Genomic DNA, 26899 nt, shown 5'->3' on the forward strand with positions numbered 1-26899 from the left:
ATTGGTGACGTTTCGGGTCGAGACCCTTCTTCAGACTGATGTCAGGGGAGTGGGCGGGACAGAGATAAAATGTAGTTGGAGACAGTCAGACTGGTGGGAGAACTGGGAAGGGGGAGGGGATGGAGAGAGAGGGAGAAAGCCCTTGAGAGAGTGTCTCTACCTCTCCCTCTCCCCTGACTCTCAGTCTGAAGAAGGGTCTCGACCCAAAACGTCACCCATTCCTTCTCTCCGGAGATGCTGCCTGACCCGCTGAGTTATTCCAGCATTTTGTGTCTATCTAACGCTGTATCAATGTAGATTTAGTGTTTTAGTTTGAGAGATACAGCGCAGAAACAGGCCCTTCGGCCCACCGAGCCCGTATCGACCAGCGATTCCCATACACCAACACTATCCTACACACGCTGGGGACAATTTACAATTATACCAAAACAATTATCCTACAAATCTGTACATTTTTGAAGTGTGGGAGGAAACTGGAGATCCCAGAGAAGACCCACGAGGTCATGGGGAGAACGTACAAACTTGGTAAAGAAAGCACCCGTAGTCAGCCTAGAGTCCGAGTCTCCAGTGCTGTTAAAGCAGCAACTCTACTGCTGCGCCACCAATCTTTGATTCCTTATGCAAATAAACTAATTACAGCTGTATGTTCATCCTAACTCTCTGAATTGAAAGTCTACCTTATAAACAGATTTGCTGATTATATTAAAGTCAATGGTTTAATTGACTTTTTACATTTATGTTAATTATTTTAGAACAGAGGAGATGAACTGAATAAGCGTCTGCAGCATTGGGGAACGGAAGGTAAGTCTTTTAGGGCTGTCGGCATATTCACTTTCAATTCTATTTTTAAATGATACTGATAATAAGAGTGTGTTTAGGAAGCTAACATCATTATTCGTGAAAGTGATTACACATTTCTGCTTTAATATTTTAATTTGAGATATTGGATTTTGTTGTATGTGGTTGCAAAAACCCTGTTGGCAAATTCTTCCTTTACTGGAAGTGTCAATGTCTTTATTCCTTAGCACAAAACTGGTTCAGTTGTCTTCATCTCTCTGAGATTCTATCATTCCCTTTTTCTTTGAATAAGAAAAGAAGTTTAATGCTATTTAGCTGTTACAAATGAAGATTTAAGGCTATAGAAATGATTACAGATGCCCTTAAGATCTGTGTAGGAAGGAACTGCAGATTCTGATTTACACTGAAGATAGACACAAAATGCTGGAGTAACTCAGAGGGACAGGCAGTATCTCTGGAGAGAAGGAATGGGCAACTCTGCGGGACAGGCAGCATCTCTGGAGAGAAGGAATGGGTGACTTTTCGGGTCAAGACCCTTCTTTTCGACCTGAAACGTCACCCATTCCTTCTCTCCAGAGATGCTGCCTGTCCTGCTGAGTTACTCCAGCATTTTGTGTTTGTAAGATCTATTGAGCACTTAAAAGTAAACCTTTGTTTTCTTTTTGAGTGGCAGTGCAGTTTACCCAACCAACACAAAAGCCTGCCTGATTCAGCAGGATCACAATCACATGGACAAAACTTGGCCTTCAACATGGCTCAACTGTTTCTGGATTCTTTGACTTTCTTTGCTGTTGGAGAAATTTTAGCCCTTTTGGTTATCTAGCCTGATGAAAAATGCATCAATGTGTAACTTGCTTAAATCTGCTCGTCCGCAAATATTACAAATCTTTAATATATTCTTCCGAGAGAGCTCCAATGTCAATTTTCTCGAGCATTGTTGATTGGCATCCAAATATAACCAAAGACCAAAAAGTCCTGCGAGTGCTTCACTTAGATTGTGTGCAAACGGAAAAAAGAACAAAGTATACACTGATGAGCCAAAACATAGAAACATAGAAACATAGAAAATAGGTGCAGGAGTAGGCCATTCGGCCCTTCGAGCCTGCACCGCCATTCAATATGATCATGGCTGATCATCCAGCTCAGTAACCTGTACCTGCCTTCTCTCCATACCCCCTGATCCCTTTAGCCACAAGGGCCACATCTAACTCCCTCTTAAATATAGCCAATGAACTGGCCTCAACTACCTTCTGTGGCAGAGAATTCCACAGACTCACCACTCTCTGTGTGAAGAAATGTTTTCTCATCTCGGTCCTAAAAGACTTCCCCCTTATCCTTAAGCTGTGACCCCTGGTTCTGGATTTCCCCAACATCGGGAACAATCTTCCCGCATCTAGCCTCTCCAACCCCTTAAGAATTTTATATGTTTCTATAAGATCCCCCCTCAGTCTTCTAAATTCCAGCGAGTACAAGCCGAGTCTATCCAGTCTTTCTTCATATGAAAGTCCTGCCATCCCAGGGTCAATCTGGGACCACCCGCCTAATATGCTGCTGATCCTCCGTGTGCCGCAAATGCAGCGCCGACCCGCCGAGGCATGGACTCTACAAGACCCCTGAAGGTGTCCTGTGGTATCTGGCACCAAAACGTTAGCAGCAGATCCTTTAGCAGCTGCCCACAAGCCTTGCCGTTCCACAGATGCTCTGATCCAGTCGTCTGGCCATAACAATTTGGCCCTTGTCAAAGTCTTTACTCCTGCCCATTTCTCCTGCATCTAACACATCAACTTCAAGAACTGACTGTTAACTTGCTGCCTAATATATCCCACCCCTTGACAGGTGCCATTGTAACAAGATAATCAATATTATTCACTTCACCTGTCAGTGGTCATAATGTTTTGGCTCATTGGTGTATGCTTAAAATCTGTTTCGATTCACCTTAATCTCATCTGCCCTCCTCATTTCCTCACGTGTGCTCTTCAACCCCCTATATTGCTGCAGGGATACACTTGACCTCAGTTGCCTATACCTGACCCATGCCTCCTACTTGTACCAGAGCCTCAATTTCTCTTGTCATCCAGAGTCTCCTCCTCTCACTCGCCTTGCCCTTTATTATGAAAGAAACATGCATACCATTGCACTTTCTCAATCACACTACTAATGCCCTTACTTTACGGACGTCCCTTCACCTCCAAACAACCTACTCCGATTAACTCTTCCGAGTTCCTGTCTAATACCATCAAAGTTGGCCTTGCCAAAGAACTATTTTAAAGCTGATTGGCCCATGGTGGCTGGTCCTACAAGGCTCACCCACTGCCCCATCTCCCTTGTGGGGCTCTCTACATATTGCCTGAGCAAATGTTCCTGAACACGTTTGAGATATTGCACCCCATCTAAGCCATGGCAGTTCCAGTCTATATTGGGAAAGTTAAAATAGTGTGACAATCCTATTAGACCTGCAAATGCCTGCAATATCCTGGCCTATTTGTTCCAATAATTCCAGGTAGGCCCTCTGGACGATTCTGCAGGTATGTCATCTCAAATGGTAGCCTTGCTATGTTAGGCCACAGCACAAATGACCATTTCAATTTTATCTCCAAGAATTTTCCCTCAACCTCGCCCCACCTGAAACAGAAGAATGCTGTATTCTGTAGAAACTTTCTGTTTATTCAATCTTGAATGAATAATGTTTAATTGATTCTTTCTGAGTTCATGTAGTCTAACACAAACACTTGGCTTCCCCCCCTTCAGATAACAAGCATCTACTGTATGGTCGCCCTGGTGTCCTTTATCGTACCAAGTACCATATTCTGCATCACCAAGGTTACATAAGTGGTTATAGTGAAACCTTTTCAATGCCACTCTGGACTTCATACACTGTGCCCAAACAGGTTAGTGCCAATGGTTCAGAAAGTGCTTGGTAAATGCAGCAAATTGCAGGTAGTTTGGCTGCTGCAGGCCTAAGCTAGAACAGCACATCGTTTGCCGTCATAGATTTAGATTTTTAGATTTAGATTTAGAGATACAGCGCGAAACAGGCCCTTCGGCCCACCGAGTCCGCGCCACACATTAACACTATCCTACACACACTAGGGACAATTTTTACATTTACCCAGTCAATTAACCTACATACCTGTACGTCTTTGGAGTGTGGGAGGAAGCCGAAGATCTCGGAGAAAACCCACGCAGGTCACGGTGAGAACGTACAAACTGCGTACAGACAGCACCCGTAGTCGGGATCGAACCTGAGTCTCCGGCGCTGCATTCGGTGTAAGGCAGCAACTCTACTGCTGTGCCACCGTGCCGTGCCACCGTGCCGTGCCACCGTGCCGTGCCACCGTGCCGTGCCACCGTGCCGTGCATATAAATGTTAGGGGTTGGAAAATCGAAGTGCTGCAAATTATTTGTAGAAACATATTCTGAGCAGATTTTGATTCCAGAGGTTCAAATGTGTGAGTATTGCAATGTTTTTGCAAGAACAGCCAGTATTGCAATTATATAATAAAAAGCTTTAAATATTTTAGTTGAGGACGCTGAAAATCTACTGCCTGAATATCTTTGGTTGTGCCCTTGCTTATTTCTGGCACTGACCTGCACAAAATGTAAATGATCAGAGATTTCTAATTTCAATGTGGTTCTGGGGAGATGGGTGGACAGGTCACCTCTCCTCCAGGGACTTGCATTAGATATCAGCCTGATTGAGAAGGCTAGGTTCTGGTGTGAGGTGCCTGATCTGTGATGAATGTGGATACGTGAAGACAGTCATCTCACAGAATCTACTGCACAAAACAGCAGCAGCCCGCACGCAGCAAGGCATTTATTCCATGACCTGAAGGCTGGTTTTATTCTGTACATCCAGCAGGCCAGCTGTGGGTAGCACTACGATTGGGAATCTCTTCCTCTGATCACCCTGTGCAAGCAATGTTCACGTTGGACTGATTCATTGCGAAACGGAATTGTGAGGAAATCTAACCCAGCATGTGCCTATTTCAGCAGTCAAGCGGCAAGAGTGTTTTATTGTCATACTAGACCAAGTGGACCCGTTGGGCCCTCCCTTCTCCCCCCCTCCCCCTCCCCTCTCCCTCCCTCCTCCCCTCCCCCTCCCCTCTCTCCCTCCCCCTTCCCCTCCCCTCTCCCCCCCTCCCTCCCTGCCCTCCTCCCCATCCCCTCTCCCCCTCCCCCTCCCCTCCCTCCTCCCCCTCCCCTCTCCCCCCACCACTCTCCCTCCCCCCCTCTACTCCCTCCCCTCCCTCCCCACTTCCCCCCCACTCCATCCCCCTTAACCCTCCTTATCCTCCCCATCCCCTCTCCCCTCTCCCCCTCCCCTCCTCCCCTCCCCCTCCCCTCTCCCCCCACCACTCTCCCTCCCCCCCTCTCTCCACCCCTCCCTCCCTAGGAGATAGATTTAAACTTTAAAATGTGAATAACTTAAAAAATATTACAACGATTTCAATGAAACTTCTTCCATAGGGACGACGGTGAGTAAAGTGGGCCTAAAATTGTCACGCTATCGTGTACCGTTTTGGAACAAACAAACAAACAAACAAACGAGAGATTTAGTATATAGATGTCCCAGATAGAACAATGAAATTCTTACTTGCAGCAGCACAACAGAATATGTAAACACAGTACACTGTAAACAATATAATAAACGAGAAAAAAAGTTCAGTTGTGTATATAGTCGATATAGTATAATTCCAACGATCTGTTACTAATGCCAGATAATCATATTAACATGCTATAAGTTTTCTATTCTTAAATGCTTATTTTTACCAGGTTAATAATGCTTGAAATTACTTTGCAACTGTGAAGGTTCATTGAGCTATTTTCACAGAGTCTTTTACATCACATGTAGGTGGAGCTTTTTAATGTTCCGGACTTTCTGAATAATTGCGTGAGACCTGACATTCGCATCTCTGCAAGCCACAGTCAAAGATGTACGGCCTATCGGGCGGACCGACAAATTTCATATGCGTTTCTTTATCCTCCCAGTAAGTTCATTTACTTTGAATAACCTTTGCAAAACTGAATTGGTAGATTTGAACAATATCAAAAACAATTTACTTCATTTAAGTTGAAAGGTTGAATATTTTCATTCACATTCAGATCCATTTCAAACTGAAGGGTACCATAATCATTTTGACAGAATTAAAGTTTTATCGAATGTTTAAAATATTATCAGTTTTTAATTGAATTGGGGAAAGCACTGGTTCTTCAGAGAAGAAGGCTGCAGGTTAGTTTATCAAACCAGTGTTGTGTTTCAAATTCACTTTCCATTCTGTGAAACACTTTGGATTATCTTTCGAATGTGAAAGGCGTTAATCACTTGAGATCCTCCCTTTGTTTTGAATCAAAAATTGAGGCGAGTGGTTTTATTACAACCGGTTTGTTCTGCGACCATTTCTTATGAAGTTGACATGAACACATTTTTGAACACTAGCCTTTGTTTGACTAGCTTGAGAATCGATAATCAAAATGAATAGATGCTTTACGCTGAGGTAGACAAAAAATGCTGGAGTAACTCAGCGGGTCAGGCAGCATCTCTGGAGAGAAGGAATGGGTGACGTTTCGAGTTGAGACCCTTCTTCAGACTGATGTCAGGGGAGGAGGTGGGACAAAGGTAGGATGTAGTAGGAGACAGGAAGACAGTGGGAGAACTGGGAAGGGGGAGGGGATAGAGAGGGAAAGAGGAACTATCTGAAGTTAGAGAAGTCAATGTTCATACTGCTGCGGTGTAAATTGCCCAAGCAAAATATGAGGTGCTGTTCCTCCAATTTGCGCTGGATCTCACTCACTCTGACAATGGAGGTCAGAATGGGAGGGGATAGTTGAAGTGCTTTAAGCTAAGTATCAACATAAAAATTCAATAAACCTAAATAATTATATTAAAATCCCAGCAACTCCTTTGTGTTTTTAAAGATGATCTTTGCAACTCATCAGCATCCACTCAGCAAAATACAAGGCACCATATTAAAGAAAGCATTCTCTTCACAGATTATTTGTGAGATAGATATGAAAATGTTATCCGATTATTTTGTGCAACATTTTGTAACAATTTTAGTCTTGATTTTAATTTGATGCATCATTCAGTTGGGCCACTGCTAACTTTTGTAAATAATGTTTTATGCAGTATTTAATTTGTAAAGCTGGAAACCAATTTTCCAAACACATTTTGGAATTATGAAATAACAGAAAATGCTACAACTACCCCGCAGATCTGACAGCATCTGATGAAGGAGAAGCAAAGTCATCATTGCAGGGTAATGGCCTTTCATTAGAACAGATAAAAGTTCTGATAAAAGGTCACCAACAGGAGAAATCATTTGATTCAACATTGTACATTCTGACGTGAAAAAAAGCAAGGTCCTGCCATGCTCCATTACCACCTCCTTAAATGGTTCCAATGTGTGTTTTCCTTTGCCTTCACTTGGTCTCTTATGCATAGAAAACCAAGGTGGTTTCAAAATGCCATCTGAACATACACGTGGTTAACTCGAGATTAATCCCTGGGATGGCGGGACTGTCATGTGAAGAAAGATTGGAAAGAGTGGGCTTTTATTTACTGGAGTTTAGAAGGATGAGAGGGGATCTGATAGAGACGTATAAAATTATAAAAGGACTGGAGAAGCTAGATGCAGGAAAAATTTTCCCAATGTTGGGCGAGTCCAGAACCAGGGGCCACATTTTAAGAATAAAGGGGAGGCCATTTAAAACTGAGGTGAAAAGGAACTTTTTCACCCAGAGAGTTGTGAATTTGTGGAATTCTCTACCACAGAGGGCAGTGGAGAACAATTCACTGGATGGATTTAAAAGAGAGTTAGATAGAGCTCTAGGGGCTAGTAGAATCAAGGTTTATGGGGAGAAGGCAGGCACATTGTGGATGATCAGCCATGATCACATTGAATGGCAGTACTGGCACGAAGGGCCAAATGGCCTCTCCTGCATCTATTTTCTATGTTTCTAGGCTGTCATCACCGTTTCACTGATGCTAGATTGACTTTTCCAAATAGCTCACGAGCTTACATGCTTAAAAAGCCTCTCTTAGTCATCCCTTTTCAGGGCCAAAGAATCTAAGTTTCTACAGTTGTTCCACATAATCAAGGCTTCTGACAATGCTGCAAGGAAAAATACATTTCTTATGCAGGTAATCCAACCCAGGCTTTCACAGCTAGGGATTAGATGATTGTTAGACCAGAATTGAAATTCAGATTAAGTATGTTTGTCTTATTTCTTTAGTAAGTATACACACTCGTGATTTGTGCCCTTGCAGAGAGTGAGAATGGGTTTGAGGACTCAAGTAGTGAGTCCCCTGCTGCAGGATACCCGGCCTCTGCCTGCGATCTGACAACAGTAATTATAACTATCAGAAAGCATGGCAATTAGATCTCCAGTCATTGTGTAGCATATGTGCAGTATTTATCATTGAAATTTTAAATGACCGTGTAAGTACTGACTTGTGGCAATACTAAATCAGGTGTACAGAATTTGTTTTATTTTGAAAATATATCTTTCATTGTAATTCCCAACTGCCCAATTTACGTTTTCCTAATTTTACAGCCCTTGGATCCTCCCTTGACGCTAAATATGATGCTCTTCTAATTTCCAACATAGTTCCAATGTATCCTGCTTTTAAAAGTGAGTACTTGGAAAATCAGAAAGGAAAAGTGGGCAACTAGTAGAATTTGTTTTCCTCATTGTACTAAGATTTAAAGTTATTTTTTGCAGTTGTGATTCCTGAGGATATTGATGTGGAAGGATTCACAAGATCACAAAATAAGGAGAGGGAAGAGTTAACTTAGCCCGTCAAACCTGACTCACCATTGAGCACAATGGCTGATCTGCCCCAGGCCTATTTTTCATCCATCTTTCAAAAATATCATAATCACAATCATAATCATACTTTATTAGCCAAGTATGTTTTGCAACATACGAGGAATTTCATTTGCCAACAGTCATAACAATAAAAAGCAGCAGGACACACAAAATACATTTTAACATGAACATCCACCACAGTGACTCCTCCGCATTCTTCACTGTGATGGAAGGCGAAAGAAAGTTCAATCTCTTCCCTTCTTTGTCCTCCAGCGGTCGGGGGCCTCTAACCTTCCGTTGACGGGATGATCTTGACTCCTGTAGCCAGCGATCATGCCTTCCTCAATGGGGTGATCAAGCTCCTGCATCGGGGGGGAATCTCAGCTCCCCCACGCCAGGCGATCTAACCCCGGGTTGGGACGATCGAACTTTGTGCGGCTTCGGAGCTTCCCGACATCGGTCTCAACCCGAGACAGCGAACTCCTCAATGTTAAAGTTATCCCTTTAAATCCTTCTAAATGATCCAGCTCCTGAGCTAAACAATCCAAAGTGGTGGTGTAATTGAATGAAAAAGAAGATGGCTCCACGCTTCTTTCACAAAGTCATGAATTTTACTGGACAGTCACCAGCCCAAGTCTTTCCATCTGGTTGGAAGGTTTAGGTTGCAACATATTGTCATCAGTGACCGTACAACTCTTTTTGTATTCTTTTTCAAAATGACGAGTAAACAGTCCCAGTCCATTAATTTTCCTGGAGCAATAATTTACAGAAGAGAAGAAAGTATTTTTTGAAATACGCGTCAGTGCCCTCCAAGTTAACAACTTGAGATTGTGCATGGTTATTAATTTTCCTCTTGATTACAATGTTTTATAAGTGCAGCTGAACTGCCAGGGATGTGAATCTTGAGCATGGATCACAATAGTCAAGGGCCAAGTATTTTACAGCTTTATCAATATTAATATTAACCTGTAAATTTCAGTCAACGTGTAAAACCATCACTTAACTGGCTGCTGTCAAGTCAAGTCAAATTTATTTGTCACATACACATACTCGATGTGCAGTGAAATGAAAGTGGCAATGCCTGCGGGTTGTGCACAAAAGTACAATGGTACAATAGATTTGGCAGTACTATGATGCATACAATAATCCATCTCTTTGCGTTACCATCCCGATAACGTCCAAGAATGTTGTTTTATGTGTTGGTGAGGCATCTGTTGAAGGCGGGTCAACAGATTACTTATTCCAAGTAATATCAGTTGCATCGTAATCTTGTGTTTGTTAACCATTGTGTTGCCTTCATTTGCTGTTTTTCTCTTCCTGTTCTGGTTGTTGCTGAGTAGAAGTGTGGAACCATTTTCACAAGGTAATGGTCAAGCGACTGGCAACAGAGCGGAATGGAATCAATGTGCTAAGTGGACCTGTGTTTGATTATGACTACGATGGTCTTTATGACACGCTTGATAAAGTTAAACGGTAAGTCTAGATTTTTCTTTCATCTGGTTATGCATTTTCTTTACATTTTGATGGTTTATTTCTTGAGATTGGCCAGGTACTGAACCCGTGCTATTATTTCTAGTAGGAAAGGAACGTGGAATCCAGCTAGCATTTATTCCTCAATATTACAAAGCCAACCACAGTTATATTTGTGGGAAGCTGGTGTTTGCTGATTAGCTGTTGTCTTCAATGTTTTGTGTGGTGGTGATACTTCAGAAAGAACCAATTGGCTATAAACTGTTTTTACAACAGAAATTACAACAGGAATATTTATGCATATAAATATTCCTACATTGGTCAGACCTTCATGTAACTTTTCATTTAGTAGCAGAGCAAAACAAATAGCTATAGTACTTTTCAAAAACTCCAGATCCAAACATAATCTCATTAGATAGACACAAAATGCTGGAGTAACTCAGTGGGACAGGCAGCAAGAAGGAATGGGTGACGTTTCGGGTCGAGACCCTTCTTCAGATAGGCAGTGTCTATTTTTACCCATTAAGATGCTTTAGTTACAAGTTTACAAGTTATAGGAATAGAATTAGGCCATTCGGCCATCGAGTCTACTCATGGCTGGTCTCATTTTCCTGCTTTCTCCCCATAACCCTTGACACCTGTTCTAATCAAGAATTTGTCTATCTCTGCCTTAAAAATATCCACTGACTTGGCCTCCACAGCCCTCTGTGGCAATGAGTTCCACAGATTCACCACCCTCTGACTAAAGAAGTTCCTCCTCACCTCCTTTCTAAAAAAGCGCCCTTTAATTCTCTGTTAATTCTGCTTTAGCGAAGCAAACTATTTTAGCTTCAAAATCCCTTATCATCCATTCATTTGCAGTATATATCTGTATCCACCAAGGGGAAGTACGTGGAGGACAGTGAGATCAGTGTAGAGAATACTCAAGATTTCAAGATCAATTTATTGTCACATGTACCAATTAAGGTACAGTGAAATTTGAGTTACCATACAGCCATACTAAGTGAAAAGCAACAAGACACACAGCCACATAAAATAAAATTTAACATAAACATCCACCACAGCGGATTCCACATTCCTCACTGTTAAGGCAGTTTAAGATTAGAAAGGAGTGTATTGGGGCTCTTGAAGAGCAGTAGGGTGGACAAATCCCCAAGACCTGTCCCAAGTTCTTGAGAGAGGCAAATACCTTGATGAATCTTTACATCTTTAGCCACAGGTGAGGGTCCCGTAGGACTGCAGAGAAGCCAATGTTGATCCTTTGTTTAAGAAGAGATAATCCAATAAATTAAAGACTTACATGTGAGCCTTACATCAGTGGTAGGGAAGCTATTGGAAATAATTCTACAAGAAAGGGGATTTACTTGCATTTGGAAGAGAATGGGCTGATTATGGAGCGTCAGCATGGGTTTGTCTGCAGCAGGAATGTCTTACGACCTTGACTCAGGTTTGTGAGGAGGTAACGAAGATGATCGATGAGGGTGGACCAGTAGATGGTATCTACATGGATTTTAGAAAGGCATTTGACAAAATCCCTCCTGGTAGGCTGATTGAGAAGATTAAGATGCATAGGCTTCACGGTGACTTGGTTGCTTGGATTTAGAATTGGCTTACACGCAGAAAAGAAAAGGTTTGATGCAAGGGTGTCATTCTGGCTGGAGGCGTGTGACCAGTGGAGGCGTGTGACCAGTGGAGGCGTGTGACCAGTGGAGGCGTGTGACCAGTGGAGGTCTGTGACCAGTGGAGGCTTGTGATCAGTGGAGGCGTGTGACCAGTGGAGGCGTGTGACCAGTGCAGGCGTGTGACCAGCTGAGGCGTGTGACCAGTGGAGGCGTGTGACCAGTGCAGGCGTGTGACCAGTGGAGGCGTGTGACCAGTGCAGGCTTGTGACCAGTGGAATTTCACAGGATTTGTGCTGGGACCTCTGTTGTTATATATAAATGACTTGGACGTGAATCTGGGTGGGTTGGTTAGTAAGATTGCAGATGACACCAAAATTGGTGGAGTTGCAGATAGTGCGGAAGATGGTCAAAGTACATAGTGGTATATGAATCAGCTGGAGGAAAAGCAGATGGAATTTAATCTGCACAAGTGTGAGGTGTTGCACTTTGGGAAGTTGAATGTAAGGGGCAAGTAATGTAAGGGGCTCCATGGGGAGTGTCCTGACACATGGGGTGGTATGGGCAACAGCTCTGTGGCTGACAAGAAGGCTCTGCAGAGAGTCATCAACATAGCCCAGATCACCAACACACGTCTGCCTGGCCTGGAAGACATCTGTAGCTCCCGTTGCCTGTGGAAGGCATCCTGCATCCTAAAGGACCCATCTCACCCCGCCCATCACTTGTTTGCCCTTCTGCCCTCAGGAAAGCGCTACAGGTCCATCAAAGCACACACCACAAAATGAACAAACAGTTTCTACCCTAAGGCCGACACCACACTGAACTCTGCACTGAAAGCACACCCCCCCCATAAACAATATTTATACTGTACAATACCTACCTCTGTGCAATACTAATATATTCATTTAGAATATCTATTTTTATAAGACTATTCTGCGCAATATCTTATATTCTGACAATGACCTTCTGCGTGCAGTATCTTATATTCTGATAAGGGTGCATACGTAGGCATAATGTGTATGCGTGTGTGAATCTGTCAGTGTGTCACAGTGTGTCACAGTGTGTGCACGTGAGTGTATGAACTATTTTTATTTGTCTCACTCTTTTACTGTTATTTTGTTATTTTATATCTTGTACATTTGAGCTCCGCTCAGGCAGTGCGCCTGAATTTCATTGTATGCATCACTGCAATGACAATAAAGTAATAATAATAATAAGTATAAAGTAAATGGCAAGACCCTTAACAGTGTTGATACATAGAGGTATCTATCGAAGGCTACAGCTCGCTAAAAATGGCAACACAAGTAGAGTGTAATGAAAGCATATAGAATACTTGCCTTGTGTAGGAAAATAACTGCAGATGCTGGTTCAAATTGAAGGTAGACACAAAATGCTGGAGTAACTCAGCAGGTCAGGCAGCATCTCGGGAGAATCTCAGGAGACTTGCCTTTATCGTTTGGGCATTGAGTACAAGAGTCATATTGCAGCTTCATCGGACTTTTGTTTGGCTGCACTTGGAGTGTTGTGTAGAGTTCTGGTCACCTCATTACAGGAAGAGTGTGGAGATTGTTGGTGACAGTGCAGATGAGGTTTACCCAAATGCTGCCTGGATTAGAGAGTATTAGCTTTCAGGAGAGCTTGGACCAACTTGCCTTGTTTTCTCTGGAAAGTCGGAGGTTGAGGGGAGACCTGATAGAGGTATGCGCAATGATGAGTAGGGGAGACAGTCCGAACCTTTAGTTAGGAATGTCAAAGTCTAGAAGGCATGGCTTTCAGGTTAGTTTAACTTGGTATCATGTTCGGCACAGACATTGTGGACCGAAGCCGAAGGGCCTGTTCCTGTGCTGTACCTTTTTACCGTAAAATTAAGAGGGAAAAAGTTAGAGTAGAATTACTACTTTTCATTTTAAGTTTGATAAACAGATCTTTACTGCATGATTAAAGGACACAAAGTGCTGGAGTAACTCAACTGGGCAGCTTTTCTGGAGAACATGGATGAGTGACGTTTTTGGTGGGAGCTTTGGTGCCTCACTCTCCGCCATGGACCGCCACCTGCAAGCCCTGCCCTGTTCTCAATTTTACTGCGTGATTGTTGTTTGTGGTCAGCCTGCTGTATAATTTACCCAGTTTAAGCCGATATTTTGACATCTCCCTTTCACGAAGGAAACGGAACATGTTGTACCTATAGATGTGCCTGGTTAATATTTGAAATTATAGGTCATGACTGAGTGGAAAAACAACATTTGAAGTTTTCCATCCCAAAAAATCAATTCTGGGTCGTGGAAACAAAACAAAATATGTCAAGACTTTTTAAAAAAGAAAACTGGGAGAGGATCTCGAAGTGTTTTAAAAACAAACTTGTGAATATTAAGTAACTTGATAATTAAAGAGCTTTATTAATGTAACATTATTCAAGCTTTTGGAATCGCAGCAAGTGAGCTGAAATCAATATTTATATGTTGCTGGAAGCCTTAGCAGTTATATACCTGGATCTGCTGAAACTGAAGATTCAATTATATAATTTATAAATGCATGTTTACCATTAATTGATTAGTACTTCACTGCACAAACACATTTAACTTCATAATATTTAATGGGGTGCCACAACCAAATATTTACATATTTAAACTACGATTTAAATGTTCCAGCATTCAGGAAAAAAAGAGGAAAGGCTATTGTTCAGTATTGTGTCGGAGTTGTTTTTTCATGACCTTCTTTGTCATTTTGAGTTCTTCTGTGCTTTTGGAAAGTTCCATTCAGCAAAATGAATGAAAGCAACCTGGATGGCTACTCGCTTGCAGCTATCTGAGGAACCTGATGCTTGTGAACGCTGGTGTGCACTGTCAAATATTTACAGACAAATAGTCAGCAAAGCCAATGACTCAACTCTAGTATTTGCCAGTCAATTCTGGTGAGCATATTAGCAGCCCTGCTACATAATGTTGAACTCATTGTATCCTTGATGAGAGAATCCCTTTCCACCAAGTATTAAAAGGGGCATTGCAATCAAACTATGAAAACTCTGAAGAGAATCCAAGTGCACCGTGGGGACTTGAGCAGCATGATACAACACTGGTGTAGTATGTAGTAAACTCTAACCAGTGAAGCCTCCTGGAGCCAATGGCACCACATTGATTTGAGTGTATTCGGCCAGATTATCACTCTGGCCAGCAGTCAGAGAAAGTACAGGTTCATCAGCCTTTATTTGAAAGATTACACAACAATTGATAAAGCACGATGGAGCAATTTCATCATGATTTATTAAATTCTGAAACATTTTGATGGACTGTGGAGCCAGTGATGAGAATCATCTACTTGAAATAGTTATTTTGGAGAGTGTTTGCTGATGCACTCTGTGCCCCGGGAGTGCAGAATTATCTTCCTCGCCCTTGGCAGAGAGCAGTGGCCTGACTGAACACACTGATTCAGCAAGCAACATTGCAAAGAAAAAGTAGCCGATGATGCTTGGAGTGGGATAAATGCAGCAGTATTCATAGAAAGACAAATCTATATATTTTCTTACCTGAAAAAATAAACTGTGACCTGGCTTAAAAAACCCCCAAAAGGATTGATGCAAACAAATCCCTAAAAGCTGATGCACAAGTCCAGAAAGCAATCCAAAAAGGCCAATAGTACAGTGCCCTCCACAATGTTTGGGACAAAGACAATCATTTATTTATTTGCTTCTGTACTCCACAATTTGAGATTTGTAACAGAACAAAATCACGTGGCTAAAGTGCACATTGTCAGATTTTAATAAAGGCCATTTTTATGCATTTTGGTTTCACCATGTAGAAATTACAGCAATATTTATACATAGTCCCCCCCATTTCAGGATATCATAATGTTTGGGACACAGCAATGTCATGTAAATGAAAGTAGTCATATTTAGTATTTTGATGCATATCCTTTGCATGCAATGACTGCTTGAAGTCTGTGATTCATGGACATCACCAGTTGCTGGGTGTCTTCTCTGGAGATGCTCTGCCAGGCCTGTATTGCAGCCATCTTTAGCTTATGTTTGTTTTGGGGGCTAGTCCCCTTCAGCTTTCTCTTCAGCATATAAAAGGCATGCTCAATTGGGTTCAGATTGGGTGATTGACTTGGCCACTCAAGAATTTACCATTTTTTAGCTTTGAAAAACTCCTTTGTTGCTTTAACAGTATGTTTGGGATAAAATGAACCGCCGGCCAATTAGTTCAGAATTCATTATGCTACTACCATCAACAATTGCATCATTAATGAAGACAAGTGAGCCAGTACCTTCAACAGCCATAAATGCCCAGGCCATAACACCCCCATCACCGTGTTTCACAGATCAGGTGGTATGTTTTGGATCTTGGGCAGTTCCTTCTCTCCTCCATACTCTTGCCATAAGTTAATCTTCGTCTCATCTATCCCCAAGACCTTTTTCCAGAACTGTGGTTGCTCTTTTAAGTACTTCTTGGCAAACTGTAACCTGGCCATCCTGTTTTTGCGGCTAACCAGGGGTTTCCATCTTGCAGTGTAGCCTCTGTATTTCTGTTCATGCAGTCTTCTGTGGACAGTGGTCATTGACAAATCCACTCCTGAAGAGTGTTTCTGATCTGTCAGACAGGTGTTTGGGGATTTTTCTTTATTCTAGAGAGAATTCTTCTCTCATCAGCTGTGGAGATCTTCCTTGGCCTGCCAGTCCCTTTGCGATTAGTAAGCTCACCAGTGCTCTCTTTCTTCTTAATGATGTTCCAAACAGTTGATTTTGGTAAGCCTAAGGTTTGGCTGATGTCTCCAACAGTTTTATTCTTGTTTCTCAGTCTCATAATGGCTTCTTTGACTTTCATTGGCACAACTTTGGTCCTCATGTTGAAAAACAGCAATAAAAGTTTACAAAGGTGATGGAAAGACTGGAGGAAAGACTATGTGCTGAGAGCTCTCTTATACCTGCATTAAGGAGGCAATTAAACACACCTGAGAAATTACAAACACCTGTGAAGCCATGTGTCCCAAACATTATGGTGCCCTGAAATGGGGGGACTATGTATAAACACAGCTGTAATTTCTACATGGTGAAACCAAAATGTATAAAAATACTCTTTAATAAAATCTGACAATGTGCACTTTAACCACATGTGATTTTTTCTATTACAAATCTCAAATTGTGGAGTACAGGCAAATAAATAAATGATGAGTCTTTGTCCCAAACATTATGGAGGGCACTGTATGTCCTTTATCTCCACAGGGCTGTAATTCAAAAGTAACGCTGTATGTTTCAGGCAACTGAGACCTGGTCAGATCTTATCTGGGCACCAGCCAGAGTAAGTTCTGGTTCATCAGCCTTGGTTTCAAGGATTACATAACAAATATAACTGCATTACCTAAAACAATAACCCGGTTAAATTGACCAGCTATATTGTAGGAATATAAGGGGAAATGTTGCTGTTACTGAGATATGTCTTCACAAAATTCAATCTGAAATGCCTAAAGATGATGAATTTGTAGCTCCTCTTAAAGAATGCACACTGGTATGGGAAAAAACAATTGTGTATTTCAGTTTTGGTGCCATTTTAATGTTGCTGTTTCTTTTAGACACGTTGATGCATCGATCCCAGTTCCAACCCATTACTACAGCATTATCACCAGCTGCCTGGATAGTACCCAGCCTGTGGACAAGTGTGATGGGCCACTCACTGCCACATCATTCATTCTGCCGCATCGATCTGATAATGAAGAGAGTTGTAACGTAAGTACTGTGTAAATAGCAGTGTTTCAGTGCGACTCTGCCTGTAAGGGTATGGCATTTCTTACATCTCTCTAAAACAGATCGTTGAAGTGCTTTCCTCGTTTCACTTTGCCTTAATATCCCAGGAGCCATCACTGCCTAAAGGACTAAACCAGAAGCAGCCTATGTGCTGATACAGTCCTATTGATGGCCCATTGCACCCCGTAGAGCCTTAAATAAGTTATTTCTGGGAATGGGTAATGTGTTGTATGCTGTCCATGTGGAGCCACTGTATATTCTTCTGTTGAGTGAAAGGATGAGAATGCTGACTGCACAGAGACCAGTCGTTGTACATATTCATAAAGATAAAGAAATCAACCAGGTCAGTAAACACAAGGACATATGTAATAGGAGCAGAATTAGGCCATTTGGCCCATCAAGTCTACTCCACCATTCAATCATGGCTGATCTATCTCTCCCTCCTAACCCCATTCTCCTGCCTTCTCCCCATAACCCCTGACACCCGTACTAATCACGAATCTATCTCTCTCTGCCTGAAAAATGTCCATTGACCTGGCCTCCACAGCCTTCTGTGGCAATGAGTTCCACAGATTCACCACCCTCTGGCTAAAGAAATTCCTCCTCATCTCCTTCCAAAAGTAGCGTCAGTTATTTTTGAGGTTATGCCCTCTGGTCCCAGACTCTCCAACTAATGGAAACGTCCTCTCCACATCCACTCTATCCAAGCCTTTCACAAGAAACACCATCACTTGCTGGTCTGTCAGGTCTTCATCCGAGGTAATTTGTTTAGTTAATTTATTGACAAGTGTACGGAGATACAATGAAATGCTTGCTCTCCACGCTGCTTAGTCAAATTATTATATACATGAGTACAATAGATCTATTCTGGATCAGCACGTGGAGACCTATGTTCTGGCACCTAGCGGCTTCCAAATCTCTGAAAAGTCTGATCTTGCTCAAGGTGATTTGTAATTTTTGTTCTTCTCACCTTAAGGAACAATGTCTTGGCATTGCCCAGTTCGATGTTGACTCCTTCTGCTTCTACGGACTGCATTTGATCCACTCGGTCACCCGCCTGCTGTAGGAACCCCCTGCGGCCATTTAGTTTAGTTTAGAGATACAGCGTGGAAACAGGCTCTTCAGCCTACCGAGTCCGCACCGACCAGTGATCCCCGCACACTAACACTATCTTACACACACTAGGGACACTTTTACATTTATACATTTATACCAAGCCAATTAACCTACAAACCTGTACATCTTGGAGTGTGGGAGGAAACCGACGATCTTGGAGAAAACCCACGCTGGTCAAGGGGAGAACGTACAAACTCCGTACAGACAAGCACCCGTAGTCAGGATCGAATCCGGGTCTTTGGCGCTGTAAGGCAGTAGTTCTACCGCTGCGCCAACACTATGACCCACGACCATGACAAATGCCCCATTCCCTTCTGTGCACAGAGGTTAAAATGTTCCCCTTCCTAAGCCGGCCACAGAACCTATAGCGAGCTTTCCAAGTGAGTTTGTGGCCCGTTTACAGCATGCATGGGAAAATGCCTAAAATATTGAATCCAACTCCCTTTCAACTCCAAAATAACGAGTATCAGAATCCAAATGATTTTCATCACTATTATCTACTTTTTCAGTTTTGTTAATTCATTGCAGTTTGAGAACAACGGTCTTGCATTTGAAAACCCAACAGCACTTGTAGACATGCAACCAGCTCACCCAGAAAGCACAGGTCCATTGTAGGCATGCAACCAGCTCACCCAGAAAACACAGACCATTGTAGGCATGCAACCAGCTCACCCAGAAAGCACAGGTCCATTGTAGGTATGCAACTAGCTCACCCAGACAGCACAGACCATTGTAGGCATGCAACCAGCTCACCCAGAAAGCACAGACCACTGTAGGCATGCAACCAGCTCACCCAGAAAACACAGATCCACTGGCTGGAGCTGTCAGCAGATGGTGAGAGAGGGAAACGGGATTTCATTGCAGAACCTGTAGTCTTGAGCAAGACTCACACTGCTAGAACTCAGTGGGTAAAGCAGCATCTGGAGAGGGACTGGACCGGCAACATTTTGGGTTGGAACCCTTCTTCAAATTCTAGTCTGAAGAAGAGTCCCTATTCAGAATGTCACTTGTCCAATCTTTCACCAGATACTGCCTGACCCGCTGAGTTCCTCCAACACTTTGTGTTCTGGTGAGAAAGGGGCTGCGGTTGTACATCCGGATTAGCAAGTTGCAGTGAGAAATATGAGCGGCTCACGATGGAAGAGCAATCACAGTGAAACTTGGAAGAGATTTTCAAGAGCTGGCACAGCAGAAAGAGAAGTGGCAATAATTAAAATAATGCAATAAAAAGGGAGAAACTGCAGATCTGAGGGAAGAGACTGGAAAAACACAGCAGGGCGATCAGTGCCAGTAACAAGATGAGGCAGCCAATGTTTTGATTTTGAACCTATAAGTGGTTTGAAATAAATGCAAATGAGCAAATCAATAAGGTTAGAAAAAATGGAGAAACACAAACATAGATAGCAGCAAGATGAGTGATGTTTTGGCCTTGGAGCTCACATTAAATGCAGGTCGAAATGCTTTTTTTTCACCTCCTGCCCACGATGGACATGGGAAAGGGCAAAAGTGGCTGAGGTTCAACAATGCTCGTTGTATCATCTGTGTGGAATACCACCTGTAGTGCTGATTCAAGAATGGTCAAGGCTGATTCATTGTCATGGGACTATGGAATTCCTACTTGCTGCAGACTTACAGGCACATTATATGTAACTCCATAACAAATATAGACATCCGAGACGTTCAGATTTTCCCCATGTTATTGAGGGCTTTCCATGAAAAAATCTCAAACTGAGATTCTTCCATGCAACTGTAGAGACAATATTACTGTACGAGTGTGAGGCATGGTCTCTCACTGGAGCACTGTCCAAGTCACTTGATGGTATCTACACCCGAATGCTCAGAAAAGTTCCAAATGTCAGTTGGAGGGACCACACCACCAACGCCCAGCTCTACGGGGAGATTTCACATCTGACGGAGAAGATCAGGTGGAGAAGGATGAGGCTCGCTGGTCATTGCCACCGCCACCCAGAAACACCAGCAAACAAGGTTGTGCTGTGGGAACCCACCCATGGAAGACGGAACCCGGGACCACCAAACAAGACCATGCTGAAGACGTTGATGGAAGACGCATATGTAGAGACAACAGAGGAGCTGGCCAGCTGTATGGAGGACAGAGATGTGTGGGGCGTCCATCACCGTGCCCGTCGCAAACCAGCATTACTGCGTCGCTAATGTTCTCAACGATTTTAATTAAATTTTAAATTAATTAATTAAATAACAAATATGTATACAACAAATTGTCAGTTATATTCAGTAAATCAGATTGTAATATTGCAAGCTAAAGTCTGCAGTGCACCCCAATACAATGTATGCAGTAGTTCGGTGCTGAGGTAGCTGTGACATGGGAGCAAGGCCTGGGTGGTATGGATTGTTGATGTTACCTGCCTTCTTGAGGCAGCACTTCCAATAGATCCCTTCACTGGTGGGAAGGTCAATACCGTAATGGACCAAGTATCATTCACCACTTTCTGCAGCCTCATTCATTCTTGGGCATTCAAATTTCCAAACCAAGCTGTGATGCAACCAGTTTGCTCTCCACTGTACACTTGTAGAAGTTCGATCAACTGTTTGGCAACATGCTAAATCTCCTCTAACCTTTTGAGGACGTCGAGGCATTGGTGACCTTTCCTTGTGATTGCATTGATGTGTTGGGCCCAGGGCAGAACATGAGAGATGTCCGCTCCCCGGAACCTGGAGCTGTTGAATTTACCATGAACAGAAAATATATTCAGAATGTAAGCAAGTATACCAAACATGACATGTCCTTTTTTCCCCAGAGTAACGAGGAAGATCCAAAATGGATTGAGGACCTCATGAAATTACACACAGGACGTGTGCGTGATATTGAGCTCCTGACTGGTTTAAATTTCTACCGCAAGACCAGCAGAGCTTGTCCTGAAATCCTTTCTTTAAAGACATTTTTACAGACATTTGAAAGTGAAATCTAAATCTCTTTATTTGTCTTGCAATACATCTTTTATTTACAGGTGTATATTTTTGATACTGTTTGTTTTTTGTATTTATTAATTCAAAACCAGAATATTTTAAAACTGATTCTTTAAAGCTTTAAAATAATAAGCATGTGCCTCTTTTTCCTCCTCTTTTGTCATTATTTAGTTATTTGTCATTTGTGTTGTGCTATTGCAACATTTATCTTTGACTAATACTAGGACTAGGCTGCGAGAATTTATAAACTTACATTGAAGAAAATCCAAGATTACTCAGTACGTTGTTCTATAATTTCTATCTTGCATATCAAAGGTGCGATATGTAAATTATATATTACCGTGATGTAAACTTGTATTTATAATTTACTCAACATGCAAAACATATAATAAATTGCAACAATTGTGAGTGAAAAAAGAAATTGCTGACTCAGCTAGTCAGGCAGCATCTGTGGAGGGGAGTGGATAAATGATGTTTGGGTCGGGACCCTTCACGTTGATGGAGTAGAGGAGAAATATTTGGTCAAAACAGCTGAGAGGTGAGGGTGAGGCAAGTGCTGTCAAGTGATGCGTACAAGGAGGGGGTTCAATGATAGATAGGTAGGTGGCAGAGGGAAGGGTACCCATGGTAACCGCGGTGGAGGTGGAGGAGATAAAAGGGTGCAAATGGTGGAGTTTGATAAGAAAGGATGGTGGGACTGAGATATTGAACCAGTGAGAGGGATGGTGAATAGAAGGGACAAAGGGGGAAGAAAAATGGGTGATTGAGGGTCAGGTGGGTGTGGGTGAAGATTAAGTGGAGGAGCTGGGTGATGGGACGGGGAAAGAAAGATCTGCATGGGGTGATCTGGATAATTGAGGAGGAGACCTACATGACATTAGAGAATTCAACATTCATGCCATTTGGTTGTCAGCCACCCATGTGTGGAATATGAAGTGCTATTCCTCCAGTTTGTGTGTGGTCTCCGCCTGTCTATGGAGGAGACCAAGGACAGCCTCCTGGGTTTGGGGATGGGAAGGGTTGCATTGAAGTGGCTGGCAATCGCAAGCTTCACCTGTCTGTAATGGATAAGGTACAAGTATTTGGCGAAACAGTCATCTAGTCCAAGCCTGGTCTCACCGATGTAGAGGAGGTGACATCCTTAGCATTGGCTGAAGAGGTGCATGTAATGTCAGATAGAAATGTGTTTGGGACCATGAGTGGAGGTGAGGGAAGAGGTGCAGTGACTGGTTTTACACCACTTGCCATTGGAGGGAAAATTGCTTGGGGAGGGAGAAGAGTGGGTGGGAAGGGTGTCATGGAAAGACCAATCTCTAATGAAAGAAGGAAGAGGTGGAGTTGGGAAGAAATTTCTGGTGGTGGGATTGATTTAAAGCTGGTGGAAGTGTTGGGGAATGATGTGTAGGAAGCAGAGGCTGGTGGTCTGAAAGTTAAGGACCAGAGGACTTCATCCCTGTTTGGGAGCAGGGCAGTGAGGGCAGATCTGCAGGACGCAGAAGAGACTGCATCGGTGGGAGTGAGGCAGGTGTCTTGAAGTGGGACATAGAGAAAGCCACATCTGCAGAGGAGGCATAGAAACCACAGGAAAGGGATAGTCTCCACAAGCGATAGGGAGAGCGGAGGTGCGGTCTGGGCAGCTGTGGGAGTTGGTGAGTTTGTGGTAAATGTCTGTAGAGAGTCTGTCCTCTGTGACGGAGGTAAAGACATTGAGAAAGGGGAGAGTGGTGACAGAGATGGTCCAGGTGAATTTGAGGGCAAGGTGGAATTTCAAGGTGAAGTTGATGAAATCAAGTTGTGAACGAGTGCAGAGGCAGGTCTCGTGTGGTCATCGATGTTGCAGAGCAAGAGGTCAGGAGTGGTGCCAGGCTCTGGAGCAAAGCGTTCAAGCAGCCAACGAGAAAGACAGGCATGGCTGGGGCTCAAGTAAGGGCCCACAAGGCTGCACTGCTGCTTTGAAAAAAAAAGAGAGGATTGGAAAGAAAAGTTGTTGAGAGTGAGGACATGTTCTGTCAGGAGGAGGAGTGTTAGTTGAGGGAAACTGGTTGGGAGTGTCTTCACGGAAGTGGCAGGGAACCCTGAGATCTTCCTGATGGGGAATGGACATTCATGGCAAAGATGAGGCCAAAGTTGTTAAAGTGGTGGAGAGCATGCGAGGTGTCTGGATGCTGGTGGAAGAGACTGGACAAGGGAGACAGATAGACACGATGTAATAAATGTGCTCAGTGGGCATAAGTGGGAAGAAACAATGGGCCTCCAGTGCAGTCATGTTTGTGGACGTTGGGTAGGAGGTAGAAGCATGCAGTGTGGAGTGATGCAACTATCCGGTCGGAGTTTATGGTGGGGAGTCGTGATAAGATCTGTGATCATTTGAGAGTTAGTGGCCTGGTGTTTGTTGGTGGGGTCATGGTCACGGACAAGATATGATGAGCTGTGTGCTTTGATTTGTGGAAAATTGATTTACCTGCTGTAAAATATACTAAATGCAATGTAAACAAGCTTCTACTTACACTTTCATTGCTCATTACAGAGACGCTCTAGGCTGAAATGATGTACGTGATCTGAGAGCAAATGAAATGGAAGAAAATGGTGCTGTGGCTGCTTTTATTTTCTGGGATGAGGGGGATGTGGGGGGAGGGGGTGGATGCCTGTCTATTTTCTTTGATATTTGATAACCTGTTATTGGAAATATTATGTGTGCAGGGAATGCGTAGATATGGCGCATTTGTTGGCAAAAGGGATTACTTTAAGTAGGTATCATATTTGGCAGAGAAATTGTGGGCTGAAGGGCCTGTTCCTGTGCTGTACTCTTCTATGTTCTAAGGTCTGAAATACGATACAATATGATAAAACTTTATTCATCCTCGGAGGGAAATTGGTCTGCCGAATAATTTGTGATTATACTTGAAATGTTCATTTTCCAAAGAAGCTTTTTGGCATTGCAGTAATCATGAGTTTTTTTGCAGTTTATGTGTTGATCCACTTTAAATGGTTCCGGCCTGAAGCAATGGCCAGTTTAGTGTACACCATCCAAGTCCACCACAACCTAAATTCACCTACCAGTTACAGAAATGGCATGGAAAGAGAGGAAAAATAGGCCTAAATTAAATGTAGTCACAACATTCACTGTATGACACCATTAAGATTGTAACAAATTTCTGTCTTGCTTTTAAACAAATGGCAAAGATTTACTTGTTAATTTTGTACACATAATTAAATAACTCTTGTTAATTTTGAAAATGTAACATCAGTCTTGTTTTCTGTAGTCCAATCAGACGAATCAAGTGCAAAAAGCAATGTTTTTGTGCATCTCAACGTACCTCGTCTTTAGGAGCCAAGAGATTGTTTGATCAATGAAAAAAAATGTTTTAATCAAGATATTCATTTTCATTCTGCAGTTGAGAGGTAAGCTTTGATAAGACATCACTGTTTTCCTCCGATACAGAGAAGGAAGTTTGCTAATGGTCCTCCTCAAAGTTGTGCCCCATAACATAGAGGTGATGTCACAGCAGTGACATCAGCTGATTGTTCAGAATCCCAATTCTTCTGCTCAAATTGAGAGGGAAGGTGAGGGGCCTCTCAGGATTCTGCCCTAATACGTTTGGCATTGAGACTGAACCTATAATGATAATACTTTAACAAAAAAAGCCAGAAGTGCAGAATATGATAAAGTTAACTAAATGAATGTGTTGAAGTCTTGGCCGACACGAAATGCTGGGCAGAGCAGCATCTATGGAGAGCAGGGCAGGCAGCATCTCTGGAGAGAAGGGATGGGTGACGCTTTGGATCGAGAAGGGTCTCAACCCGAAGCAAAGAGTCTGAAGAAGAGTCTCGACCCGAAGCGTCACCCATTCCTTCTCTCCAGAGATGCTGCCTGTCCTGCTGAGTTTTACCAGCATTTTGTGTCTATCTTCGATTTAAACCAGCATCTGTAGTTCTGTCTGACACGTGTTGGAAGTGTTGTCTGTCTTTGTAGTCCTGAGAAATGTTTCTGAGTTTAAAGAATTGCCATAAATCTGGGAAGATGTGTGGAGTGAATTATCTTGTGTGTGAAAAGTCTGTTTCCTTTTCCTGATAGCTTGCCTCTCACATCCAAATCTGTTCCAATTAAGTATGCGTGAATTCCAGAGGAGAAATTATCATTTAAAATTCTTGCTGGATAATGTAGACTATACATTCACAATAAGCTGGCAAACGTGTTTTAGAACGGAGATGAGGAAGAACTTTTTCAGTCAGAGAGTGGTGAAGGTGTGGAATTCTCTGCCTCAGAAGGCAGTGGAGGCCAGTTCGTTGGATGCTTTCAAGAGAGAGCTGGATAGAGCTCTTAAGGATAGCGGAGTGAGGGGGTATGGGGAGAAGGCAGGAACGGGGTACTGATTGAGAGTGATCAGCCATGATCGCATTGAATGGCGGTGCTGGCTACTCCTGCACCTATTGTCTATTGTCTATTGTCTATTGTAACTTTGTACTGCTTCCTCCATATCCTTCATTGAAGTAATTGATGGTGACCCGGCAGAAATGTTGGTACAAAATGTACATGTAGTTGAATTGTCCTGGCACTATCGGTCATTTCTGTGTACTGGGTCAACGATACAATGGGAACAAATAAATATTATGGAAAAAAAACCTCTTGATGATTGTATTGTGATAGTATTCAGAACTGTCAAAGTGCAGTTAAAGTACATCATTGGGTTGTGCTGAAGCAGATGACCCCGATTCATGTTTTTTTCATTGAAGTCGTGGCCTGCGGATGAGTGATGAGACCATTTCACATTATTTCGCCACTTCCCCCCACCTCTTTTGAGTGGAAAAGCGGTGCTGCTGATTATGTGAACCTTCTGATACTCTCTCTGGCTGAGCACAATCAGATGATCAGATCTGTGCAACCCCCGGACTCAATCGCAACCTTGCACAGTGGGCGATTGACCTGTCGTTTGATTACTGTCCTTCAAAGGATTGAGGATTAATATCCCTCTCCTAATTTGTGATGTGGGCTTCCGCCATCACTTTCACTAACCCATGATTGTGATTGTTGACGTGTAATGGAAATTCATCCCTGTAACTGAGAAACCCGAGTTGAACACTGAGAGAAGCAAGATATGTAATCTTTGAAATCTGCCCCTTCATTCATCCTGTCATTGGGGCTATTTGCTTTACAAGGCAGTAACACCCACTCACTCACTCACTCACTCACACACTCCACCAGGGTTCATGCTGATGATGCTGCACTTTTTTTCAGTCACGTCAAAGAAGAGCTGGCGGGTGAAAAAACGCTTCTCCTGTCAGTGACATTTTCATTACTGCAGCAGAAGGATCTTTCTTCTTCATCCTGAGGCCGTAGTTATTTTAAATACAAAGTTGTTTGAGAGATTCTGGCAGCCTCATCCCTTCCTCAATTTCAGGGCAA

General features: G+C 42.9%; 1 protein-coding gene across 4 annotated transcripts in view; it reads left to right on the forward strand.

Moving 5' to 3' along the window:
• Nucleotides 1-26419, forward strand: part of enpp2 (ectonucleotide pyrophosphatase/phosphodiesterase 2) — an 84441-nt gene extending 58022 nt beyond the window's left edge. The window contains exons 20-26 of one of the 4 annotated variants that reach the window (XM_078397121.1): nucleotides 753-801; nucleotides 3547-3686; nucleotides 5651-5786; nucleotides 8353-8430; nucleotides 9948-10080; nucleotides 17262-17415; nucleotides 21327-26419. In XM_078397121.1, coding sequence (XP_078253247.1) covers nucleotides 753-801; nucleotides 3547-3686; nucleotides 5651-5786; nucleotides 8353-8430; nucleotides 9948-10080; nucleotides 17262-17415; nucleotides 21327-21497 — 861 coding nt within the window. In that variant the 3' untranslated portion in view covers nucleotides 21498-26419. The remainder of the gene's footprint in view (nucleotides 1-752; nucleotides 802-3546; nucleotides 3687-5650; nucleotides 5787-8352; nucleotides 8431-9947; nucleotides 10081-17261; nucleotides 17416-21326) is intronic. The other 3 variants (XM_078397122.1, XM_078397124.1, XM_078397123.1) reach the window with 3 other exon arrangements.
• Nucleotides 26420-26899: the final 480 nt, after the last annotated feature.

This window comes from Rhinoraja longicauda, chromosome 4 (assembly GCF_053455715.1).
Source record: "Rhinoraja longicauda isolate Sanriku21f chromosome 4, sRhiLon1.1, whole genome shotgun sequence".
NCBI classification, from domain to species: domain Eukaryota; kingdom Metazoa; phylum Chordata; class Chondrichthyes; order Rajiformes; family Arhynchobatidae; genus Rhinoraja; species Rhinoraja longicauda.